The sequence below is a fragment of the Podarcis vaucheri genome, assembly GCF_965113315.1.
Source record: "Podarcis vaucheri genome assembly, chromosome: 8".
NCBI lineage: Eukaryota > Metazoa > Chordata > Lepidosauria > Squamata > Lacertidae > Podarcis > Podarcis vaucheri.
The window spans coordinates 70,790,036-70,812,160 of NC_138766.1; the positions used below are offsets into that span (position 1 = coordinate 70,790,036).

General features: G+C 39.0%; 1 protein-coding gene across 5 annotated transcripts in view; it reads left to right on the top strand.

Annotated features, from left to right (window-relative positions):
* VPS13B (vacuolar protein sorting 13 homolog B) overlaps positions 1–22,125 on the top strand; it is a 368,427-nt gene that overhangs the window by 160,696 nt on the left and 185,606 nt on the right. For all 5 annotated transcript variants that reach the window (XM_082235378.1, XM_082235375.1, XM_082235376.1 and 2 more), the window contains exons 23-26: positions 5,632–5,866; positions 9,261–9,481; positions 15,836–16,045; positions 21,575–21,746. In XM_082235378.1, coding sequence (XP_082091504.1) covers positions 5,632–5,866; positions 9,261–9,481; positions 15,836–16,045; positions 21,575–21,746 — 838 coding nt within the window. The remainder of the gene's footprint in view (positions 1–5,631; positions 5,867–9,260; positions 9,482–15,835; positions 16,046–21,574; positions 21,747–22,125) is intronic.

The window sequence follows — 22,125 nt, forward strand, 5'->3', positions numbered from 1 at the left end:
TACTGCAGTACAGTATAATATTTCCAAAGGAAACATTCCCATTTCCTCTGTGTGTGTTCATAAGATCACCACAGAAAGCAAAAACATATGCACAAAAGGTGACCTTGGAATCAACTCTTTGCTTCACGCTTTGGCCTTGTTCCTTCCTTCTGCCTTGCATTACTTGCTGCTTACCTTGGTCCTTCCATACCTGCGTTCATTGATCTCCATTCTTTTGATCACTGGCACTGAATTCTTCTTGTTGGAGTTGCTGAAGATGATGGTGTGGATCATATTAGGATCTCTTGTGAACACTGTCCAACAACTGGTTGTTGCTAATTTCTAGGCTGTACAGTGTCATAAAATCATAGGGTCGTAGAATTGTAGAGTCAGAAGAGGACCCCAACGATCAACTGGTTCTACCCTCTGCAATGCAGGAATCTCAACCAAAGCAGATGGTCATCCAACCTCTGCTTAAAAACATCTAATGAAGGAGAATCCACAACCACCCAATAATACTTCTGGGTCCTCCCTCACCTCCACCCCACCCCCCAAAAGCCCCAGCATAGATTTGTTTGAGGCTGAAAGCTGACACGTTAAGGTGTTGCAGTTGATGATGGGGTTGTATAATAGATTGGAATGGGGCTGGGGAGGGAATTGGTCCAAGGACCATGTTCCTTTACAGCCAGTCTTCCAGGGGCCATATACCAGGGGTGGGTGTGTCCAAAGACAAAAAAGTGGGAGGAGCAACAGATGTGTTTCTTACCTTTTTAGTGAAGGATGTATTGAAGCCATGCACAATTCAGAGGTTTCTATACATACATCTCTCCATCCTGGCAAGTAAAACATATTATCACTGTTGATGGACACATCCCATCCAGGCAAAGACACTTAAGCAAGAGATGTAGTAGGGCTGATGAGGAGTGTGGTGTAGTCAGAGGGGGTGGAGCCTGGTGAAGGGAGCATGGCTGGGGCAGGTGGATTGGCCCCCAGGTGTGAAGTTTCCCACCCCTGTTATAGATGTTACCTATCTCCCTCAATCTCACCTCCAGTATTTCACAAATTTTAAATATTATATTTGTCTTAGATCAATATATACAGTCATTACAATTCAAAGTGTTTGAGAACATCCCTATTTTACAGTACACAATTTAACATTTAAATCATGTGGACATATGAAGTACAATTCTTATAAATATGAACCAGTGCAATAATTTTCTGGAAAGATCTTGTTCAAATCTTAGATGAGAGATGACTCATAAAATTACCGTGTTTTCAATATTTATTGTGTTTTTAATATTCTGTTGGGAGCTGCCCAGAGTGGCTGGGGCTACCCAGTCAGATGAGCAGCATACAAATAATAAAATTACTATTATTATAATAAAATTATTAGTGAGGGCACTTTTTCTCAGACTGTATATGAATTATGGAGACTGTAATGCTAGTCTCCTTTGCAGGTTTGCTGTAAAGATTGCTTAGAAAATGTAAGTGAAATATTTTGAAAGCATGCCATATCAATATGAGTATTACCATTTTAATTCTATATTGTTCTTTTTTCTAATAGAAAACTAAAACTTCATTGTTGTGTAACTTAAAATTCTTATTTGGTTCAATTTGAAGTTATACAACAGGAGAATTTTAGTTTCTTACTATAAATTGATTTTCTTAGTGTGGAAATTGACACATTTTGAGACATTTTATCAAGAACAGAAAATAAATGCATATTTTGAATGCATGTTAGCTGCCCTTTGTTGTTCTGTTATTAGGGAGTGTTGCGTAGCAAGCACAATCCTTAACATAATCAAAAATGAGGTGATTTTGTTTCAAGAATTTGTAATAATTCCTTGTCTTTAACACACAAGTATGTTCGGTATTGGCAAAAGAACACGTTGCTACCAAAACTGAAATACGATCCTTGAAACAGAAAGGATGTTGCCATGGAAAAATGAAGTAACACTCAGTGCAGCTGTGATGCATTAATGAATAGGATATTTTTTTAAAAGATCATTTGTGTTTGGTGTGGCTTAGAGGGTCCCAACCAGATGGTTTCCATGAATAGGATCTGACCCCCAGCTTGAGGACTTCTTACTGGCAGATTACTTCATTTTCTTTCCTTTGGATTGTCAGGTCCTTACATTAATGTAAGATTTACTGCTGCAGATTTATATTCAGTTATATAAATCAGTCACATTTCACATTAAATTCACAATTTTAGACACACAGTTTAATAGTTATTTTTAAAGTGTAAAAAGATTTATTTGATAGCTTTAATATAAGCTATTGATGTAACTTTAAGAGTACAGGAATTTTAAGATATTTGGATTACATATATTTTTAAGCACTATTTCTATCAATAAAGTGATACGTGATACATTTTTGTTTAATCAAACAACTAATAAATTTTTTGAAGTACTCTTCCTTTTCTTTTACTCTCTCTCTTTCACTCTGTATGTGCAGAGCACACACAGTTACACATCTGTGGTATCTGAAGAAGTGTGCATGCACATGAAAGCTCATACCAATAACAAACTTAGTTGGTCTCTAAGGTGCTACTGGAAGGAATTTTTTTATTTTGTTTCAACTACAGCAGACCGACACAGCTACCTACCTGTGTCTACATACATAGGTATGTATGCAGTTAGTTGGTGTCCCCAACATAGAAATTTGTCCAGGTGTGAGCTGTCCAGGTGTGCATCAAAATCTTACATATTCATATGTTTTGCAGGAGTGCACGTGCCAGCTGATTCTTTTTCATACAAATACCAATTTATTGTGAATAAATTGTTTTTGGGGGGGCAGCAATTTCGTAATGTCAAAGCATGGGCTTATACATATGCACAAAGAAATGAACACTAATTGAGGGTGAGATTCTAATTTGCATATGCCGCAGTCTTATTCTTTGACAGAACTGGTTAAAAAGCTGTCACGGCTTCAATTTCTGTTGAGATGGCCAACTTCTAAAGAATGCAGAGAATTTTTTATTTTATTTTTTGCATATTCTTATAAGGGACAATTGAGTTGTCCTGGAGTAAGAGCCTGGCAGAAGCAGGGGAGCTTCTTTAATATGGGTCTGAAAGTAGCTTCCCTAATACAGGTTTGAGAACTTAAAAGCATCAAGCCTTAAAACCAACCAACAAACAAGAAAAAATGTGAGGATGTCTGTGATTCAGCCGTCTAACAACATTCTAACAATGCATAGTGCTGGATCCTTATGGCAGCAGCATATGGTGCGGCATGGTTAGGTAGAATGAAATGCAGCTGAATGCTATGGAAAGATTATAGCTTGTGACTTTCTAGTGCTTGCCTCCCTTGGTGAAGTACAGCAATACCAGAGGACATGCAAAGTTCACTCCGTCTTCCCGATTCGATTGCCAGTAGAGATCCTTCTGATCGCTCATCACCCGATAGCCATCCTTTGGTGCTGCTAACACAGTGGTTTGACTTCATCTCCAAAGGCACACTCCATTGTTTCTCGAGACAGACATATACCAACAATCGTTTCCCTATACATACCTATGTAATATCTAGGTTCATTTAGGCTGCATTCTTAGCCCACTTAAAAAGGTAAAGGACCCCTGACAGTTAAGTCCAGTCGCGAACGATTCTGGGGTTGCGGCGCTCATTCTCGCTTTACTGGCCGTGGGAGCCAATGTTTGTCCGCAGTTTTTCCGGGTCATGTGGCCAGCATGACTAAGCTGCTTCTGGAGAACCAGAGCAGCACACAGAAATGCTGTTTACCTTCCCGCTGGAGCAGTACCTATTTATCTACTTGCACTTCGTGCTTTTGAACTGCTAGGTTGGCAGGAGCAGGGACCGAGCAACGGGAGCTCACCCCATTGCAGGGAATCGAACTGCCGACTTTCTGATTGGCAAGCCCTACCTAGGCTCAGTGGTTTAGACCACAGCGCCACCAGTGCCCACTTACCTAGGAGTAAATCCATTGAATTCAATAGAGCTTCTCAGACATGTAAATAATACTAGTTTTGTGTAAATAGTAAGGTATAATATATATAAAAATTGATTTCAAACATCAGTATTATTTCTAGAAAATGTTATGGATTGGCAAGTTTATATTTCAACTGGTTTTTTGTCTTGTAATTTTCTGTGCATACACACACAGAAATTATTGTATTGACATATATATATATATTTGTTTTCGTAGATTTTCACGGGTATAGGAATGCAGGTTTTGGTGTCTTCGGGTGTCTTCCCGTGTAAGAGTCGGGGTGTCTGTGCGACGTTTCGACGAGGTCTCACTCGTCATCTTCAGGCTGGTGCTTTCGGCTTAGAAACTCCTAGAAACTTCCTCTCTGCCCAGAACGTTGGAGGCTATACACCACACCCCTCAACAGTATTTATAGAAACTCAAACACCAGACTCTGCTCTGTTCCAGTAACAAGAAGCCGAAAGCACCAGCCTGAAGATGACGAGTGAGACCTCGTCGAAACGTCGCACAGACACCCCGACTCTTACACGGGAAGACACCCGAAGACACCAAAACCTGCATTCCTGTACCCGTGAAAATCTACGAAAGCATATATATATATATATATATATATATATATATATATATATATATATATAATTTTTAAATTATAGGGCTGCATGTGTTTCTATATTATTCAAGTTCCTTTACCAAAGCAAATTATAACAATCGGTTACATGAATAGTTTGTCTTTTTTGTGCAGAAAGCTACTTAAATTGTGATCTTTTATTTTAAATGTGATGATTTCAGTTATGCAAATTTTAGATTGTTTTTATTTCATGGAGGGGGGGCAAAGGAGAACTATATTTGTAATGGCAGATAAGATAAGATGCAGCGAATGAGTAGGGTTTGCATGACTGATAGTACAAGGAAAGAGCATCTGGTCATAATTGAAGCCTATGAATACTACATCCTTTTTGGCACACTGTGTGCACACTTTCCCTTCTAAACATGGACAACACGCACATTTTCAGACCTATTTCTTGTGCAATGAAGGCAAGAAACCTTTTGATTCCCCCCCCCCAAAACATAAACACAAAGGCTAAATTTCCCAAGTTTCTGTGCCAGTTATCACATTCCATCTACACATAACTGCAGAAGACAGATCATACTAGTAGTATGTGGTTTTGGCAATAATGAGCAATATTTGGCGAAATAACGAAAGTTGTACTTTCATTAAATTTGTTGAGAACGATGCAGGCTTCACGAAGCACGAGCGTCTCAAACTACAAAGAAAACAAAAAGTAGCAATATATGAGCTACTAGTCAAATCTGAAGCCTTAGCTAGTGCTAACAAAAAGGTAATAAATGGCAAATGGAGCAGGATTTTCTTCCTCTCTTTTTTGTGAGTTCACTTTCCAAATCAATCACCTCTCTTGGAAAGAGGTGTGGAAAGGTAGATATATATTCAGCTTTTTGTACAAACGGTTTTCTGAACAAGTTTATAGGCTAAAAAGACACCTCTTTAGGTGTGACTTCTTTCTAAAAGATTTCCAAAATACAAACCACCTGCAACTTGGGGGCCTTCACTTAAAATTCGGTTCATAAGCTGTAGAAATATTTGTAGCTGATTTTGATTCTTGCTATTGTGCGATGCTTAGATACAGTAAACACATCTTAAGGTCTGTTTATGAGATTCCCTTTATGGATTTGTTTTTGTTTTTCAGCTTGAAGTTCAGTCCTGCTGTGTGTTCATTCCAAATGACAGCCTGCCATCTCCTAGTACAATTGTGTCTGGAGATATTCCTGGGACAGTCCGCAGCTGGTATCATGGGCAGGCTAGCATGCCGGGAACTCTTATTCTTTGCTTACCTCAGATAAAGGTTATGAGTGCTGGCCACAAGTACATGGAGCCCTTGCAAGAAATTCCCTTTGTTGTGCAAAGACCAATTCTCGAAGAAGGTAGAGTATAACATATTCTAAAAGAGAAAAGTTCATTCTACGGTCATCATTTTCCCTGTGTACATTTCCAACGTGCTGAAACCTTTATGTTGAAAAATGTCCTTCAAAATGCTTACATATGACAAAAAAAAATATTTTGTGATTTTGCTTCAAAATGCTTACATATGACAAAAAAAAATATTTTGTGATTTTGCTTCTGAAATTGTATTACTTGTTTTTCTCACTTCTCAGTCTTTAATATTTTTGAAGGCCATCGTTCTTTCTATTGCTGCGGTTAAGTTGCCTGTAACATCCAGGCTTATCTTGTTTATTGCAACAATTTATCTATCTATCTATCTATCTATCTATCTATCTATCATCTATCTATCTATTCTTTCATACATTCTCTTCCTCTTGCAAACTTTTCCCATCAGACTTATTTGTTTAATATTTGATCATTTTGTACCCTCTTTTATAGTTATCTTAACTTGATGTTCCTTTTAGTGATATCTTGATGATTTCTATCTTCATCTGTTAGAGGAATAAAATACAGTGGTCATGTTTAAGCGGCTATGAAAATTGCCACTGATAATTGTCATTCAAGTACGCTTCATATACATTATCGTAGTAATCCTCAGAGTTAGGCCATTGCTAATATTTTCATATTGCAGCAGTGGGTCTGAGACAGCAAGGGTGATGGGGGTGGCGGGTTATGTTTATTTGACTGAGATTTGAGCCAGGACTTCCCAGTACATACCTCATGGTTTAGTGGTTCCCAATAGCCATCTGTTTAGTTTGTAACTGAGGTAAGACTTGCCCCATGTCCTTTACAGGCCTTGCACTTGGCCTCTCTACTAGACAGTAGTTGTGAGAACAGTCAACATTAATAGTTGCTGTTTTTCAAATGTGTAGTTTGCCAATTTTATGTCATAACATGGCAACATTTGGGAAAGAGCTATGTTTGCTATTAAGCTCTGAATGGAACGTTCCTGACAATTGTGGTAGGTTTAAAGACTGACATGTGTAGATTATTTATTTTTGTTAGAATAGGAAATACATGCTATCCATATTTTAGGCCGTACACTATATGAATTTCTTAAACCAGCTTATGTTAACCATAGACGTAAGTTTCATCTGTATTTGTTCAGTGTTGTTTAAAATGATAGTTTAGGCTGCAGTCCTAATCTCATTTACCTGGGAGTAAGATCTATCAAATTCAGATTTACTCAGATTTAGGTAGGGACATAGGTAGGGCTTGAACTGCCATGCCTGTTTTACTGCCATTGGCCTTTCTTAGTGCACAAAATCACATACAACGTTACCATTCTATGACTTTCCTTAAAATGTGGATTGGATGTATCAGAAGGTACAGTATATTAAAAGATGCATTCAATATTCATGAAATCCAGTGTTTTTGCAAATAAATAAATTAAATGCTTCACATGTTCTTTCTAAACTCTCAAGTAAAACTAGCTGTGTCCAATTTATTCTATCTCTACCCTTGCCTTTTGTATTATGAAGTATTACTCACCAAACCACCGTAAATGTTACCTATGTAAAGCTAGTGCTAATCTGTGTACATGGATCAAAACAAAAGTTGAACCCAACTGTGGCCATACACCTCATCATTTGAAACACTACTACCTAATGTTCTCGGAACTCACTCAGCTGAATTTGTACAAATACCCGTAAGTCTGGATGAAAGCAAAACCATTTGGCTAGGTAGACTTTCTGCACAGTAACTCCCCATAGGTTACATTTTGGATGAAGCTACAGTGCACATGTTTGTAATGAGTGGAATCTTCATTCAGCACAGTTCCCCACTGAAAAACCTCAGTGTGCTTCTGATAAACACAATTTTTTGCTTTTCAATGCTGATGCCACCCTGCCCGATATAAAGAGAAGCATGTGTAGGCATATATATCTGTATGTATATTATAGACATAATGGGTGACATCCATTGCTGGCTGTGCAGCGAACTGCCCCTCATGCAATGGGGCTTCTCTTTCCTGTTCTCTCCCCTCTGCATCCTGCATCCCCCACAAAAATGTATTCTCTGGAGGCTTAGGGGATCTTCCAGAGGCAATCAGCATTTTTAAAACAGATTCTAGGTCATTAAAGCATTAGTCTTTTTACTTACCCATATGAAGAAGCATAAACATTCCTTTAACAGAGTTCTTGCTCTCAGCAGTTTCCATTGTTGGTAGGGAGGGAAATATTTAATTCATGGTACATTTGTAACAATGTAAATGATAGTGTTGATCAAGATTTCAGCTCTTTAGAACAGGCCGTAAAATGTTAAGAAGGTTTTGCCAAGAGCCGAACAAAGTAAATGGAGTGAAATATTACTTGGGGACTACTGAGAGTGTTCTTAGCCGACAGCTACCACTGTTATTGGTCTGGAAGGTTGCCATGCTTGGACTCTCCAGTTGCAGAGTAGCTCTCCATGCAGTGGCGTAGCGTGGGGGGTGCAGGGGGGGCCGGCCGCACCGGGCGCAACATCTGGGGGTTAGGGTTAGGGGGCACAAATCCACGGGTTAGGGGCGCAAATCCACGGGTTGGGGGCGCAAATTACTTGCCCTGCCCCGGGTGCTGACAATCCACGCTACGCCACTGTCTCCATGTTAGGGAAATACATTTCCCAAACTTGAGGTAGGTGGATAGCAGACACATTTGCGCTGATAGAATCATCTCCTTAGCTGTATGCCGACTTCTGCTTAATGGAACTAAGTTAGTTATATCCATTAATTCCAATGGGTCTACTCTGAGGAGGATTATAATTGCTACAGCTCTAAAATCTGTTCAATTATCTCAAATTGAATGATTACCCAGAACTGACATGCCCCCTCCTCATATTCCTGTAAACATATTTGTTCTCTTTAAAAACTTTGCTCTCAATGATGTGGCATTTTAAGCAATTTTTAGATGTTTTATCTATTTTTGAACCCCAGTAATCAGAATTCCTCATTACGGGAGATGCTTTAAATTGGAGGCTATAATCCATCTAAAACCAAATTATTCTAAGTCCCCTTGAAGGGGAGATCATAGTCTTAAATCTATCCTACTTAAATCAGTAGAAATTAAAAGTACTTATGTTGGCAGAGTCATGGGTGATTGCTATAAAAACAATGACAATATCGGGGTTCATCACATGGACAGGTGCAAAATATGGAATATATTAACAGATATTCTTGATGTGTGTATTATATGTAGCAGGAGATGATAAGAGCTTTGTTATTCTAAGTTCCACACAACACAGTGTGGTTGCTGGTGATTATTTGATTTGAGCTATTTTTTATTATTATTTTGGTACAGGAATCGTCCAGTCATGAGGTGGGTTAATTTATTTAATGTATTAAGCTTTTGATATTTTCTTTATGTATTGAATATTTTGCTTTTTTTCTTGATCCACTAGGTGATGCCTTTCCTTGGACAATTAATCTGAATCATTTCAGCATATATACTCTTCTTGGGCAGCAAATGACCCTGAATATAATAGAACCAATGGGATGCACTTCTACTCTAGCAGTTACATCACAGGCGCTACCTGCTGCAGGATCTGAATCCAGGCACTCATTCGTTGTGTGTCTTCATGTTGACCTTGAATCTCTTGAAGTAAAATGCTCAAATCCTCAGGTTGGTGCATTTATTTGATTTATTGGGGCAAATAAAAAATGGTTCATTTAAGAATTACTATTCTGGGTTTTGTAAAAGAAATACCTTTTTTTAAAGCTCTCTCTCCCCCTCCCCCCAGCCTCAGAAAAAGGAGCCATCAAGATCACTGTACTTAGATTAGATTACAATTTGCTTTGAAGCTCTTTTAACTTTCGTAATTTAAATTCGTCTCAAAGTGTAATAGCTACGGCACATAAATGCATCTTTTGGCTGATGGAGTGAAATGACTTGCAGATGTACTGTTCAGTGTTGGGGCCCAGCTTTGCTGTCACTGTGGATGCATCTGTTGAAATGATCTAATGTAGTCTTTGTGCAAATTAGCACATACCTGTTCTCGTTCAGCATAACATGCCGTCCATTAAGGCGAAAGGCTATTTATTCCTTTATGTATTTATATACTTTCACTCTGGCTTTCCATCCATGCAGACCCCAAGGTGACTAACCACAACTGGAGCATAAAACAGATTTAAAATATACGTAATTATTACATTTTTTAAAAGCCAGTAAAATTCAAAAAGGGAAGCAGGAAAATAAGTCTCCAGTCACTGCCCACACCAAAAGCACATTGAAATAACAGCATCTTCATCTTTTGTCTGAAGCAGGGATGGGAGGAGGAAACAAAAACAAAACAGGCCCCAATCTGGCTGTTGTATTCCGTATTCTGCACCAACTCAAATTCCAAGTGCTCTTCAAAGACAGTTCCTTGTAGAGCAGATTGCAATAATCTAATCTGGATGTAATCAAGGCGTGTCTAACAGCGACCAGATCCAGGCTTGCGTATTAATTGTATTTGATTGCATGGGTGGAGCACAACACCTCCTCCCTGTTCTTCACCTCATTAGCAAGGTGCTGAGTTGGAGACAGTCATGTCAGGGGTTGCAGTTCAATCCCAAAATGGTTTTGGTACAGAGGGTTTCTAACGGTAGTAGCATGCTGCCCCCCCAGCTTGTCTGCGCCTCCCCTCTCTGCACAGAAACTTACTGCAGAAGTAGGGCGTGGGTAAAGGTGGACCTCTCCCCTCCCCGCTTTGCCCAGGCAAGGTGTCCTGGTAACGCCTCCGCCTCCTCCAAACCCTGCAGCTCCTCTCCACTGGAGGCGTGGTTACTCTCCCCCGCCAAGAAGGAGCTGCTTTCCACAACCTTTGGGGGCTCTCTGTAATCCATCCGGCTTTTCCTCTCTCCCTCCTGCACTGATGGCAGTTCCCTGACAGTTACAAATTCAGATACAAATTGATGAGATTTTTCCTATGTATTTTTATATGTAAAGAGCACAGTTTATAGCAAAATAGCACAGTCCAGAAAACTGCTAATTGCACATCTGTGGGTCTGGTGTGCGATGTGATTTCCCCTCTTTCATCAGCATGGTACTATGTGACTTTCTCCAGCTGCTTTTCCCTCTTGCATTGCCTCATGCATCTCTCTGTGTCTATTGTTGCCACATTGCCAACAATTCATTGTACCTAGAACCTGCTCTAGTGGATAACCTCTATCGCTGAACAAGCCACTGCCACCCTCAAGCTTCTCAGACAGAGGCAGTGAGGCAAAAGCCAGATACTCGTCTGGCCTGTATTTCATAGATCAACTTACTGTTTCTTGCGTGGAACCGTTACTCTGCATGTTGCTAAGCAGTACACCTGAAAATGCCCCCCAGGACAGGATAACCCGTATCTTGAACATTCTGTGGAAAGGCAGGACAGTCCATTAAATAACTGAAATGCCTGTTCTTCCTAATTTTCCCATTCCCAGGTCAGCAGGATGGGTTGTTGGCTCTGCCTCTTTGGTTGAAGGCAGGGCTCCCATCATGCATATTTTCATCAGTTCCTGCGTGTTTTCATCAGTTCCCTTTGAGCACCCACTTTGATGACAAAGGGTTTAACAGGGGTTAGTGTTGCTGTTACAAGCCTGGTTGGTCCCCAGAAATTCCTGTTGGTAGTGGGAGGCACAATAGATTACTCTGACAGCTCATAGAAAGACCCAATAGCTGCTAGTCTCCTTAGCTTGAGAATGCCTTGTTTTTCTGGGGTAGAGGCAGTAGTCTCTTTCTGTCTTCAAAAGCGAGAGTGACACATAGAGCAGGGGACTTAAGCCTGTTCCCCAGCTCAGAACATTCAGGTTCTAGGTTTAGCTGGTGTAGGGTTGCCTCAACTGCCACAGGAGAGCTGTGTGCTCAGGCTAGCGCAAGCATGCACTAACTAGTGATTTGGAGCTAATAGGATCTGCACTGTGTCTAGCATGATTCTCCAAACCAAGGCTCGCTCTCTCTCTTGTGATGAGGTCCCTATTATAAGATTTGAATAGGGTGTGTACATTGTTAAAAAGAGATTTGTTCATCTCTGGATTGTTAGTCTTGCTTTTAATTATACTATACTTCTAATTTTGAAGATAAGTTTCCAAACTACCACAACATTTAAGTAGTATTGCCAGAGTTGGGAATGAAAGGGACCTCACACCAGTACCGTCTCTCTTTAAATTATTATCTGCATATATGGGAATGATCAAACAGTTCACTTCAGAGTTGCCACCAACATGCTAAATAGAAACCACCACCCTCTTTATAATCAAATGCAGTTAATAAAATATAATCGGATACATTTATAACCAGCAAGTGAAACCTTAGTTCTTCTGCAGGGTTGTTTAGTGTTTCTTTCATATTACAGAAATGGTATCTTTCCGTGTCTTGTGTGCAAACGACACATAGGGTATATTAGTTTTTTGTGTTCTTCCCATGGGAAAGTAGGCCATTCATACATCCATGGTGTACGTTATAGATTTAGGTTCAATACAGCTTGCAAAAGCTTGCTTGCAGATAGGCATCTCAGGCACAACTATTCTGAATCGTAGAATCATAAAATTGTAGAGTTGGAAGGGATCCCGAGTGTCATCTAGTCCAACCCCCTGCAATTCAGGAATCTCAACACATGTTGGTGACATCTCTGTTTCAGAATGCATTTCTCAGCAGGGGTGTGAGATCTTGAATTCTACACCACCTTCAGGCTTCACAACAAGATAAAAAGGAGCCAGGAGCCAGAGTGATGTGTATATTTTCTTGATTGCTTATTTACTTGTGCCTTAAGAAAGTGTTATGAAAAAGCACCATTAAAAGCTGCCATAATACAATAGCAAGGCACAGAAATGGACAGATGCTGCAACTGAAAGACAATTGATGGTTTTTATCTTCTTTTACTTTGCCTTGCAAATATTTGGCTAAACCCTAAAGAAGAATTTTAGGTATATGGTTTTACTGTTACATTGGTTTTTTGTTTTAGAAAGAGCACTCTGCTACGGCCTCTACAAGTAACACTGGCTCCTTGTTAACCAATCTAATTTATTAATTGTGATGTTTAATGCTGTTCTTGGTTAGGGTGCTTTTGAAACATTTGTATTGAGTTTCATTATATTGATTTGTCTTGCAAGCTGGCTTGAATGCCCTTTGTAAACAGAAAGACAGAATAGAAATATTTTTATAAATATATACATAAATCTGGAGCCTGCTTTGGATACTTGTATTCCCTCCTTGTCCCTCCACTTACTTTCCTCCTCTCTTCTTCTGTAACCACAATTAAGCAGTTTATTGGCAGATGGTTTCAGATACTCTTTAAAATGTTTTCTTACCAAAAATGTGGTTGAAAACCTCCAAGTATACTTTCCATTGAAGAGCTTAGCACAGAAATAAATGTATGCTATAGCCCTTCTAGGATAGTGTCACTTCCATAGTTACAAACACTGTTCCCAAATTTTGGCCACAATTTTCTTTCTGTAAAGAAAAGTGTCTGGGGCAAGATAGATCCCACAAAATCTATTGATTTTGGGAATTACTGTATTTCCTTGTCCCAATCAATTTTAACCTAATAATAATAATAATAATAATAATAATAATAATAATAATTTTTATTTATACCCTGCCCTCCCCAGCCAAGGCCGGGCTCACGGCGGCTAACAAGCAATAATAAAAATAAGTTGAATAATTACAACTTAAAAACAAGATTAAAATACAACATTAAAATATTGAAACATTAAAATATTAAAATGCAACCTCATCACAGGAGGAAAAAGGAAAAAGGAAAAAGAAAGAGGGGGAGGGAATCAAATTGGCTCCAAGCCAAAGGCCAGGCAGAACAACTCTGTCTTACAGGCCCTGCGGAAAGAAATCAGATCCCGCAGGGCCCTGGTCTCATGAGGCAGAGCATTCCACCAGGCTCCAGCCAGAGTTGCAAAGGCCCTGGCTCTGGTTGAAGCTAATCTAACTTCCTTAGGGCCCGGGACCACTAGGGTGTTGCTATTTATGGACCTTGAGGCTCTCCATGAGGCATACTGGGAGAGGCGGTCCCGTAAGTACGAGGGTCCTAGGCAGTGAAGGGCTTTTAAAGGTCAAAACCAGCACCTTAAACCTGACCCTGTACTCCACCGGGAGCCAGTGCAGCTGGAAAAGCACTGGGTGAATACGCTCCCATGGCAGGGACCCCGTGAGGAGCCTCGCTGCAGCATTCTGCACCCGCTGGAGTTTCTGGGACAGGTTCAAGGGCAGCCCTGCGTAGAGTGAATTACAGTAGTCATGCCTGGAGGTGACCGTCGCATGGAGTCTCACATGGTTTATCATGCAAAAACTGATCAAGGGAACAGGTTATATATAGTTTTGTCTTCTCCTGACACAACTCACATGGTTTTGTTTGGGACAGTCTTGTGCTCCAACGTACATTGGAATTTGGCTTGAGGTAACAAAATCCTCCACAAAATCATCTCTGTCAGTTTCTAGGTTTTTGTCAGTGAAGGTTAGGAAACCATTACTTGCAGTAACATTGGTGATGAAAGAGGATTTTTACCAGGAAGGAGCTTTTATTCTTCAGGCTAGGATCCTATTTGTTAGTAGCTTTCAGCAGGAAGTCATTGCATTATTTAATACTCACATTGCCATAATACAGTGAAGATTTTAAGAAGTACAGTGGTACCTTGGTTTTCGAACGGCTTAGTTGATGAACAAATTGGCTCCCGAATGCCAGAAACCCAGAAGTAAGTGTTCCGGTTTTCCAACATCTTTCGGAAGCCAAACATCGACGCGGCTTCCGCTTGAGTGAAGCCAATTGGAAGCCATGCCTTGGTTTTTGAACGTTTTGAGAGTTGAACAGACTAAATTCGAGAACCAAGGCATCACTCTATCTTTTCTGTGGCCTAATAATGAAATTTCAGAAAGTATTTTCACTCCACAGGGGACTGGGAGAGAGGGCTTGCATGAATCATTGACACTTGATCAGCTTATCAAAGTATACTAGAAATAAGTCAGATATTTTTCAATGTTAACAATATTAGATTTATGCTGTGCTGCCATCCATATGTGCCACAATCAATTTCCTTATGACAGTTACCTATGTAAATACTGAAAGTGTTAAATGTATAAATTTTAAAAAGTACCCCTCTTTACAAAAAGCTGTATGACAAATTGCATGAGGACTGCTTTCTATCAATGTTCGATTTAAATATTAAACATTAAAATATTAATTGAGAGGAATTTTGGGCTCTTACAAAAAACAAATACCTCCAGCGCTGTAGCTATATAAAGACAGTGAAACCAAAACCTGAGGATAAATCATATTCTCAGATGTACAAAATTAAGTCCTGTTTTCTATCAAATTTAAACTGACAACAGTGTTTTTCTGCATCTGTTCTGCCCACATTAGAAGCCAACGTCATTCTCTGGATATGTCCCGAGGCTGAAGCTTCTTTATAATATATGAACATTTTGATTCCCCTCACCCTCAAATAATGGCAAGCTGGGTATGGTGTCCAGCTGTGCATCTGCTTATGTATTGTGTTTGCAGATTCCCTGTTCTTTTTAAAATACAGTATGTGGCAAACTGTTGTCATACAGATTCTATGATTAATGCTTATTTGAGAAGCCTTGTGTAAATACCTTAGAACTGAGTCAGACAATGCACAGTTATACAGAGTGTTTTGTGAATACTGAAAAGACACATTCCAAGAGACTTTTTTCCCCTGCATACTGAGAACAGCTTCATATATACCATGAACAAATAATTTCGCATTTTGCAAACTATATTGCCTTTGTTTTTAGAATCTGAGATTGTTGTGAGTCCACTGAATAGGATGAGCATTTATAAGAGCCTGTGAAAAAGTGTATTTTTTTTAAAAAAAAGTATTTATTAAAACTCTAACTTGCATAGGGCTTGCATTTTTATACTGTACTTTTACATTTGTTACATGCTTTTTACCATAGCAAAAATGCTGAGGTTGGGATTTTTACATTATAAAATCTTGAAGTTTTAATGATTTGCTGAACCTTATTACCTTTTTCCCGTTTAAGGTGCAGCTGCTGTATGAACTAGCAGATATAATGAACAAAGTCTGGAATAAGATTCAGAAGAAGGGTATTTTGCACCACCCTCCAGCTTATACAGAGTCCACTTCAGGGCCTGCACCTCCAGGCTCCCCTGTCAAAAGTAGTGTTGGGACAGCTCCACCAGATACCAGCACATACTGTAGCCCATCTGCTGACATTGGGACAACTACAGAGGTACGGTAATTAAAAATTATATTGACATGCTATGGTAATTGGCTAAGAGTCTGAGCAAGTGACCAAATAGGAATCAATAGGATAAAAGATGTAAATAAATGAACATGGATAAATATTCATTGAGGTATAATGAATCATGCTCAACATCAAACCTTCACAAGACAGAAAGTGATACAAATAAGAACATTATGAATGCATTCATGGTTTATTGTCATGTAAATGAGGTGCAGTGAGCCTTAGGCTTGTCCTTCCCCACCCCCTCACTATCCAGCAGCGAGGAGGAGATTGGAAGCTGTTGCTTCTGCCTTTGATCAGCCACAGTTCTCCTCTTGGTATCATGAGGTCACTGGATTGGTCACGAGGCAAGAGAAGAAGCTCTTTGGGAATGTGGGCAGCTCCCAATCAGCTTTTTGCTCCTGCCTGAATGAAGCAGCCATATCACTCTTGGCTCCCACTGTCTTGTGGGGCACGCTTTTAGTTTGCACTTTCTGGATGGAGTTGCAAATTATATTGACTATCATCCTGAAACATGAAGAGCCATCTTGTGCTGCTGCAGATAGAATGCCATTCCCTGTCTCTTTTAGGTGGATCTATATATAACCATCTCACTTGTTTTCATATTAACTCAACCAAGTCTGGTCTAACTATCCTACTTAAGCCAATGGCAAAACCTATATGTGATTTGTAAGCTTTGCCCACGGGGGAAACAAAGCAAAATTCTAAAGGAATACCTGTCCGATAATGATTTCCCTTTCCCTTTCCCTTTCCCTTTTCCTTTTTCCCTTCCTTCCTTCCTTCTTTGAAACACTTTCAGCCCCGGTTGGGGGATCTGTGGCCCTCCTAGATGTTGTTGAACTCCAGTTCCCATCATTTCTGACCCGCAGGATTGATGAGAGTTGGAGTTCAACAACATCTGGAGGGCCATAGGTTCAGCAAAACTGCTTTAGGCAATTTCTACTTTAAGCAAAAAAAACCAACCACCCAACAACCTAGATTTTTATTGTATTTTGGTACTCATAAATTACCTCATTTTAGCTTCAGCTAGCTTTCTTCTAACATCAGATCTGACTCAATAGGTTTCCATGAACACCTAGCCAATTGCTCTGCAAATTGATAGTAAAAATATACTATGTTTTGTAATGATTTGTTTAAGTAGGCCATATTGGAAAGCTATGTTTCAGTCTCTCTCATGGCATTCTAATTCCAGGGTGCTTCAGCATGTGGTAGCTTTATTTAAAAAGGGAGCAAGGAATAAACTTTTCCCCTGCTTCCTTAGAGAAGCATTTTCCTGGTTACATTAGAGCAAATATATTAGTTGATAGCTGATGGGTAAACCAAACACGGGATAAGGTCTTTCTTGACTCTGCCAAAAGTTCCTTTTGGATTATCTTTTGGTATGGACCAGGATTTACTTTCAAAGGATTCACTTGGTGGAGAATAGTGCTAGAGACACCAGTAGATTCTGCCCCCTTGAAGAGGCTGTGATGGTGCCTGACTTGGACTGTACCACCTACCTTGAATGCAGCAGTTTATAGCACCTGCATCGTTCTTAGGCTGGGGAGGCAACAAGAGCAACAACAGCAGAGGTTTAGAATTTGATTGCAGAAATTATTAAAGAAAAGGTGTCCATGAGAAATTAGATTAGATTTAGAGACCATAAATCTCTGAATCAGGGATCATCTGAGATCTGAATATAGCTTCTCAGCTTTATTAATTTCTTCTTTTACTCTGTATTGTGAATAATAATAGTAAAGTAAACTCATTAAGTCTAAAAGAGTTTGTTTCATCAGGGTTTATAATACTTTAGCTATGTTTCAATTACTGGAACATGGTACGGTGTAAGATTTCCTGGATATATTTAGATTATTGTTGGAAGGGGCACTGCTCTGAAATTTGTTACTGTTTTGTTTATACATCCAGTACAATTTATGTTTAAAGCCTTGAACGTTGTCAAATAAAAATACGCTTGCATCCTTTGTATGAATTTTTGACTTCAGACATTTCACAGTTAAAGCATACTACTTCTCTTCTGGACCAGAATGATTATTTTGAAATGTTTCACCCCTCAAAGTTCTTTCAAGTATACAAGTCTTTCCATAAATGAACTGGGGGGGGGGAGTTAGGGTGGTATGACCCACTCCAACAATTGTTTGTATTAAATAGCATATGAAGTATTTATTTATACTATCCATAGATGATTTATACATTTAAGCTGTGAGTAATTCTTTTCATGCTGACAGGTTGATAGGGAGTGCTGCTCTCTTATGTGTGCAAAGCTATCAGCATTCCTGAATTTCAGACTGGGTGGTGGCTAAGATGGAAACATGAGTGAGAGGCTTAAGCGCCAGAGCTTAGAAACAGTTAATCATTTTTACCACCCCTGTATTGGAGCGAAGGTAGTATAGAGTACAACAGGCCACTTGTTACTGTTTACTTAAGTACAAACAGTTGAGGAAGTGTTTAGTCCTTGGGGAAGCTGTATGATTGAACAGAAACACAGAAGTTATTTTGATAAGGCAGAGCAGTCATTTGCCCAAAACTCTGATCATCCCTGAGCTTTAATGCGGGCCAAGGATGAAGGTCCTATATGTTTGGTTCCTCCAGATGAATAAAGATAAATTCTCCTAGAAAAATAAACTCACTATTTTGGGTCAATTTGCAAGAACTGGCTAAAGAATTAAACTGTGTACTTTAGGGCTTGGCATGAGGAGGGGTGGGAAAATAGTTCACCCTTCTAGATTCTGGCATTTTTATGGATTTGGATGCAAAGTGGAAAATTTAGGCATAGATTTACTTAAGTATGCATGCGAGGGATTGGGAATTCCAAATAAAGTGGAATGAGAAATAAAAATGTTTCTTGTCAGTATTCCTAACATTTTGATTGGAACCTAATATTTCAAAAATAAAAAAATTAAACTTATTTTTAAAAAATAGTATTAGAATTTATAGGAAGAAGTTATTCCACAGTCTGTCCAAAAGTGCCTAGACAGCTTTCAATTTTGTGGTTGGAAGAGCTAGTTTGGCACCCATCATGGGACCTATTGTTATGATGGCCTCCAAAAACACAAACTGCATGCAAAGCTGTTTGTGTGAAACGTGATTTTAGACAGTTCTAATCAGGACATTAAAATCCTTCTCTGTGCAGTTTTTCTTGTGTTGTCTTAATTGCACAACCAGTTTTCTATGCAGTTTACATTCTCAGCTAAAGTCACACCAGCAGTTGCTCATTTCTTCCCGCAACTTGGATTAAGCCATAAAATGGGAGATGTTTTGAGCAATCATCTTTGAGCATTTTCCCCTTTTCTTATATTTGACAAGGAATGAGAAAAACATTGAACAATTTACATTTCTGTATACTTCAGAAGCAAGGGCATGATGACCCATGCATCTGTGATAGATTTTCTGTAATGTTTGGTTCATACAATGAGATATTATGTGATATTTTCATGCAGTTATTACCTAAGAAGTGTTGTCGGCTCAGATAACATTTGTAGTGTACTTCTGAGAATTTGCTAGGTTTGCTATTGTATTCACTGGAACACAGATTTGAGTCCTTGAAAGTTAAACATGTGGTAGATAATTACATACTCATTCCTTCAGCAGAGAATGATTGAATATTTCTGAAATGCTTAATTTATGTTAGGCTCCATGGATTTACTTAATGATACCACAGGTGAAGTTATGCCCTAATTAATAACCAGTTGATTATCTGTGGAGAGTGATTGAATTTCTAATATATTCAGAATATATTCTGAAGCCTTTTCCCACACTCGGTTTTTTTTCTTCAAACATTGCAAAGATATCTGTAACTTCCAACTGCTAAACACAAAACAGATTTCTCTGGAAGGAAGTCCTACATCTCAGATTAAAGTCTGAAACAGCTGAATGCAAAAGGTTTTTTAAAATCCAATTTATAAGTATCAAATCTTGCCATGACCTTGTTATTTTCTTCTTTCTATAACTTTTTGTTTACTATTGTTAGGATAGATCTTTTGTCATGAAAATGAATCATTTTTAGGTCAGTAAAAAAATCATATATATGCGATGAGGGTAGGAGCCTCCTAAGACACCAAAACCTGCATTCCTGTACCCGTGAAAATCTACGAAAGCATATATATATATAGTGTCTATAAACTATAGTTTGGCAGATCTAACTCTGAAAATTATCAACAAAGAAGTTCTGCAATGCTGCTGCTTTCAAGCACATGGAAAAGAATTCTTTTATTAAAATTAAATCACTTGGGAGCAGCAGACCTATCCAGAGAACATCAAAACTGACTTGAACTTCACTTTTGGACCAACAGAGAACACGTTTTCATGTTTTAAACAAGTAATACTTTGACTCCTAATAAGATACATTTGTTTACTTCTGTTATGGTAAATCCATACATTCTTCTTGCAGAAGGTTGATTCTGACTCTTCGTCGCTTTTAATTTTTAGTGTTCATCCCAAGTTATTTGTCTGTTACATGCTTTTGTGCCTGACCAAGTCAAATGCATTGTAACTGGTTTTCAAAAGTTTATATGAAATTTAGATGAATTTTTTGAGGAAAAACTTGATGCAAGAAAGTGAAAATATAATGATGGGTGTAGGTTGTTTAGTTACAAAAGAGTGGTGGGGAGGAGGGGGGAGGACTTAAGTAGCACTATATCAAGGACCTCCAACTCCCAAGAGACTGCCATCTACTCCCGGGGGGGGGGGAGTGGCAGTGATCTACCCATTTTTGAGGGGAAAGGAGTTCAGAGTTGTTGAGCCTCTAACAGACGGACGCAGCGTTACAGCAGACAACAAAGGATTGCTCACTAAATGACCATTTGGACACCCCTGCAGTATATCTTGAATTGGGCTCAGTATCATGTAGGCAGCCAGTACAAACTCTTCAGAAGTACTATTATATTGTTCTGGACAACTGAACCTGACAATATTCTAGCAGTTGCATTTTGCAGCAACAGCATCTTCAAGGGCAGCTCAGTTTAGAGTGCATTATAGTAATCTTGCCAGGAGGTCACCAATGCATGGGTTACTGTGGCCAGAGTTTCTCCATCTAGGAATGGCAGTAGCTGATGAACCAGAATAGGCACTCCATGACACTGACACTACTTCAAACTCAGTTGAGAAAATTGGATCAGGGAGTACCCTGAAGTTAAGTACCTGTTGCCTCAAAAGGAATACAACCCCAACCAAAAGAGGCCATTTACTCAATTATTGGACCTGAGAACCATCAACTCACAACACCTTTGCTTTGTTGGGATTCAGCTTCAGTGTCTTGTGTCTCATCCAGCCCATTACCACCTTCAGGCATACTCAGCCAAAATCCCACTCTTTTCTGCCTCTGCATTGTAGTTCTGTTGAATCTTCCATGGTCTTTTTTATATCTAGGGAGCAGGAGAAAGAGATATAAACACAACAAAAATGAACAAGATCATACAAAAAAGCATATTACAAATGTATTTTATATAGATTGGATCTGAATATGATACATTTGTGTTAGGTTTCTACTAATGTTTTGGGGTTTGGGTTTTTTGGCAGGGTGAATCTCTACAAGGTGGTGATGATTCTCCGTTCTCCGATTCTGTTACCTTAGAACAAACAACAAGCAATATTGGCGTATCAAGTGGACGTGTTAGCTTATGGATGCAATGGATGTTGCCAAAACTCACTGTAAAGTTATTTGCACCAGATCCAGAAAGTAAAGGAACAGGTATTGCATACAGAATTTATAAAACAAAACTAGTAATTTGAAGTTACCTAGCAGTTTTGTTCCAAAAAGTCTTCTAGTATTAACAGAGATGGCATTTGGGAGTCCTAAATCTACAGTCTTCAGACTTATTTATTTGAATATTTAAGTCAAACTCAACAGTGAAAGCTCAGGGTACATTACAGTTAAAATGACAAAACAAATATAGAATCCCATCCACTTAAATAATAAGATAAGCCCAGAAAAATTAAAATCTTAACTTGCTACTCTCCATCCCCAGTGCATCTGTGACTAACTTCTTTTTCCAGCCAGTACATCCAACCTTTGCAACAGGTTACTATTTGGCAAATGCTGCTTTTTATGGCTGCTTGGAGATTGCTTA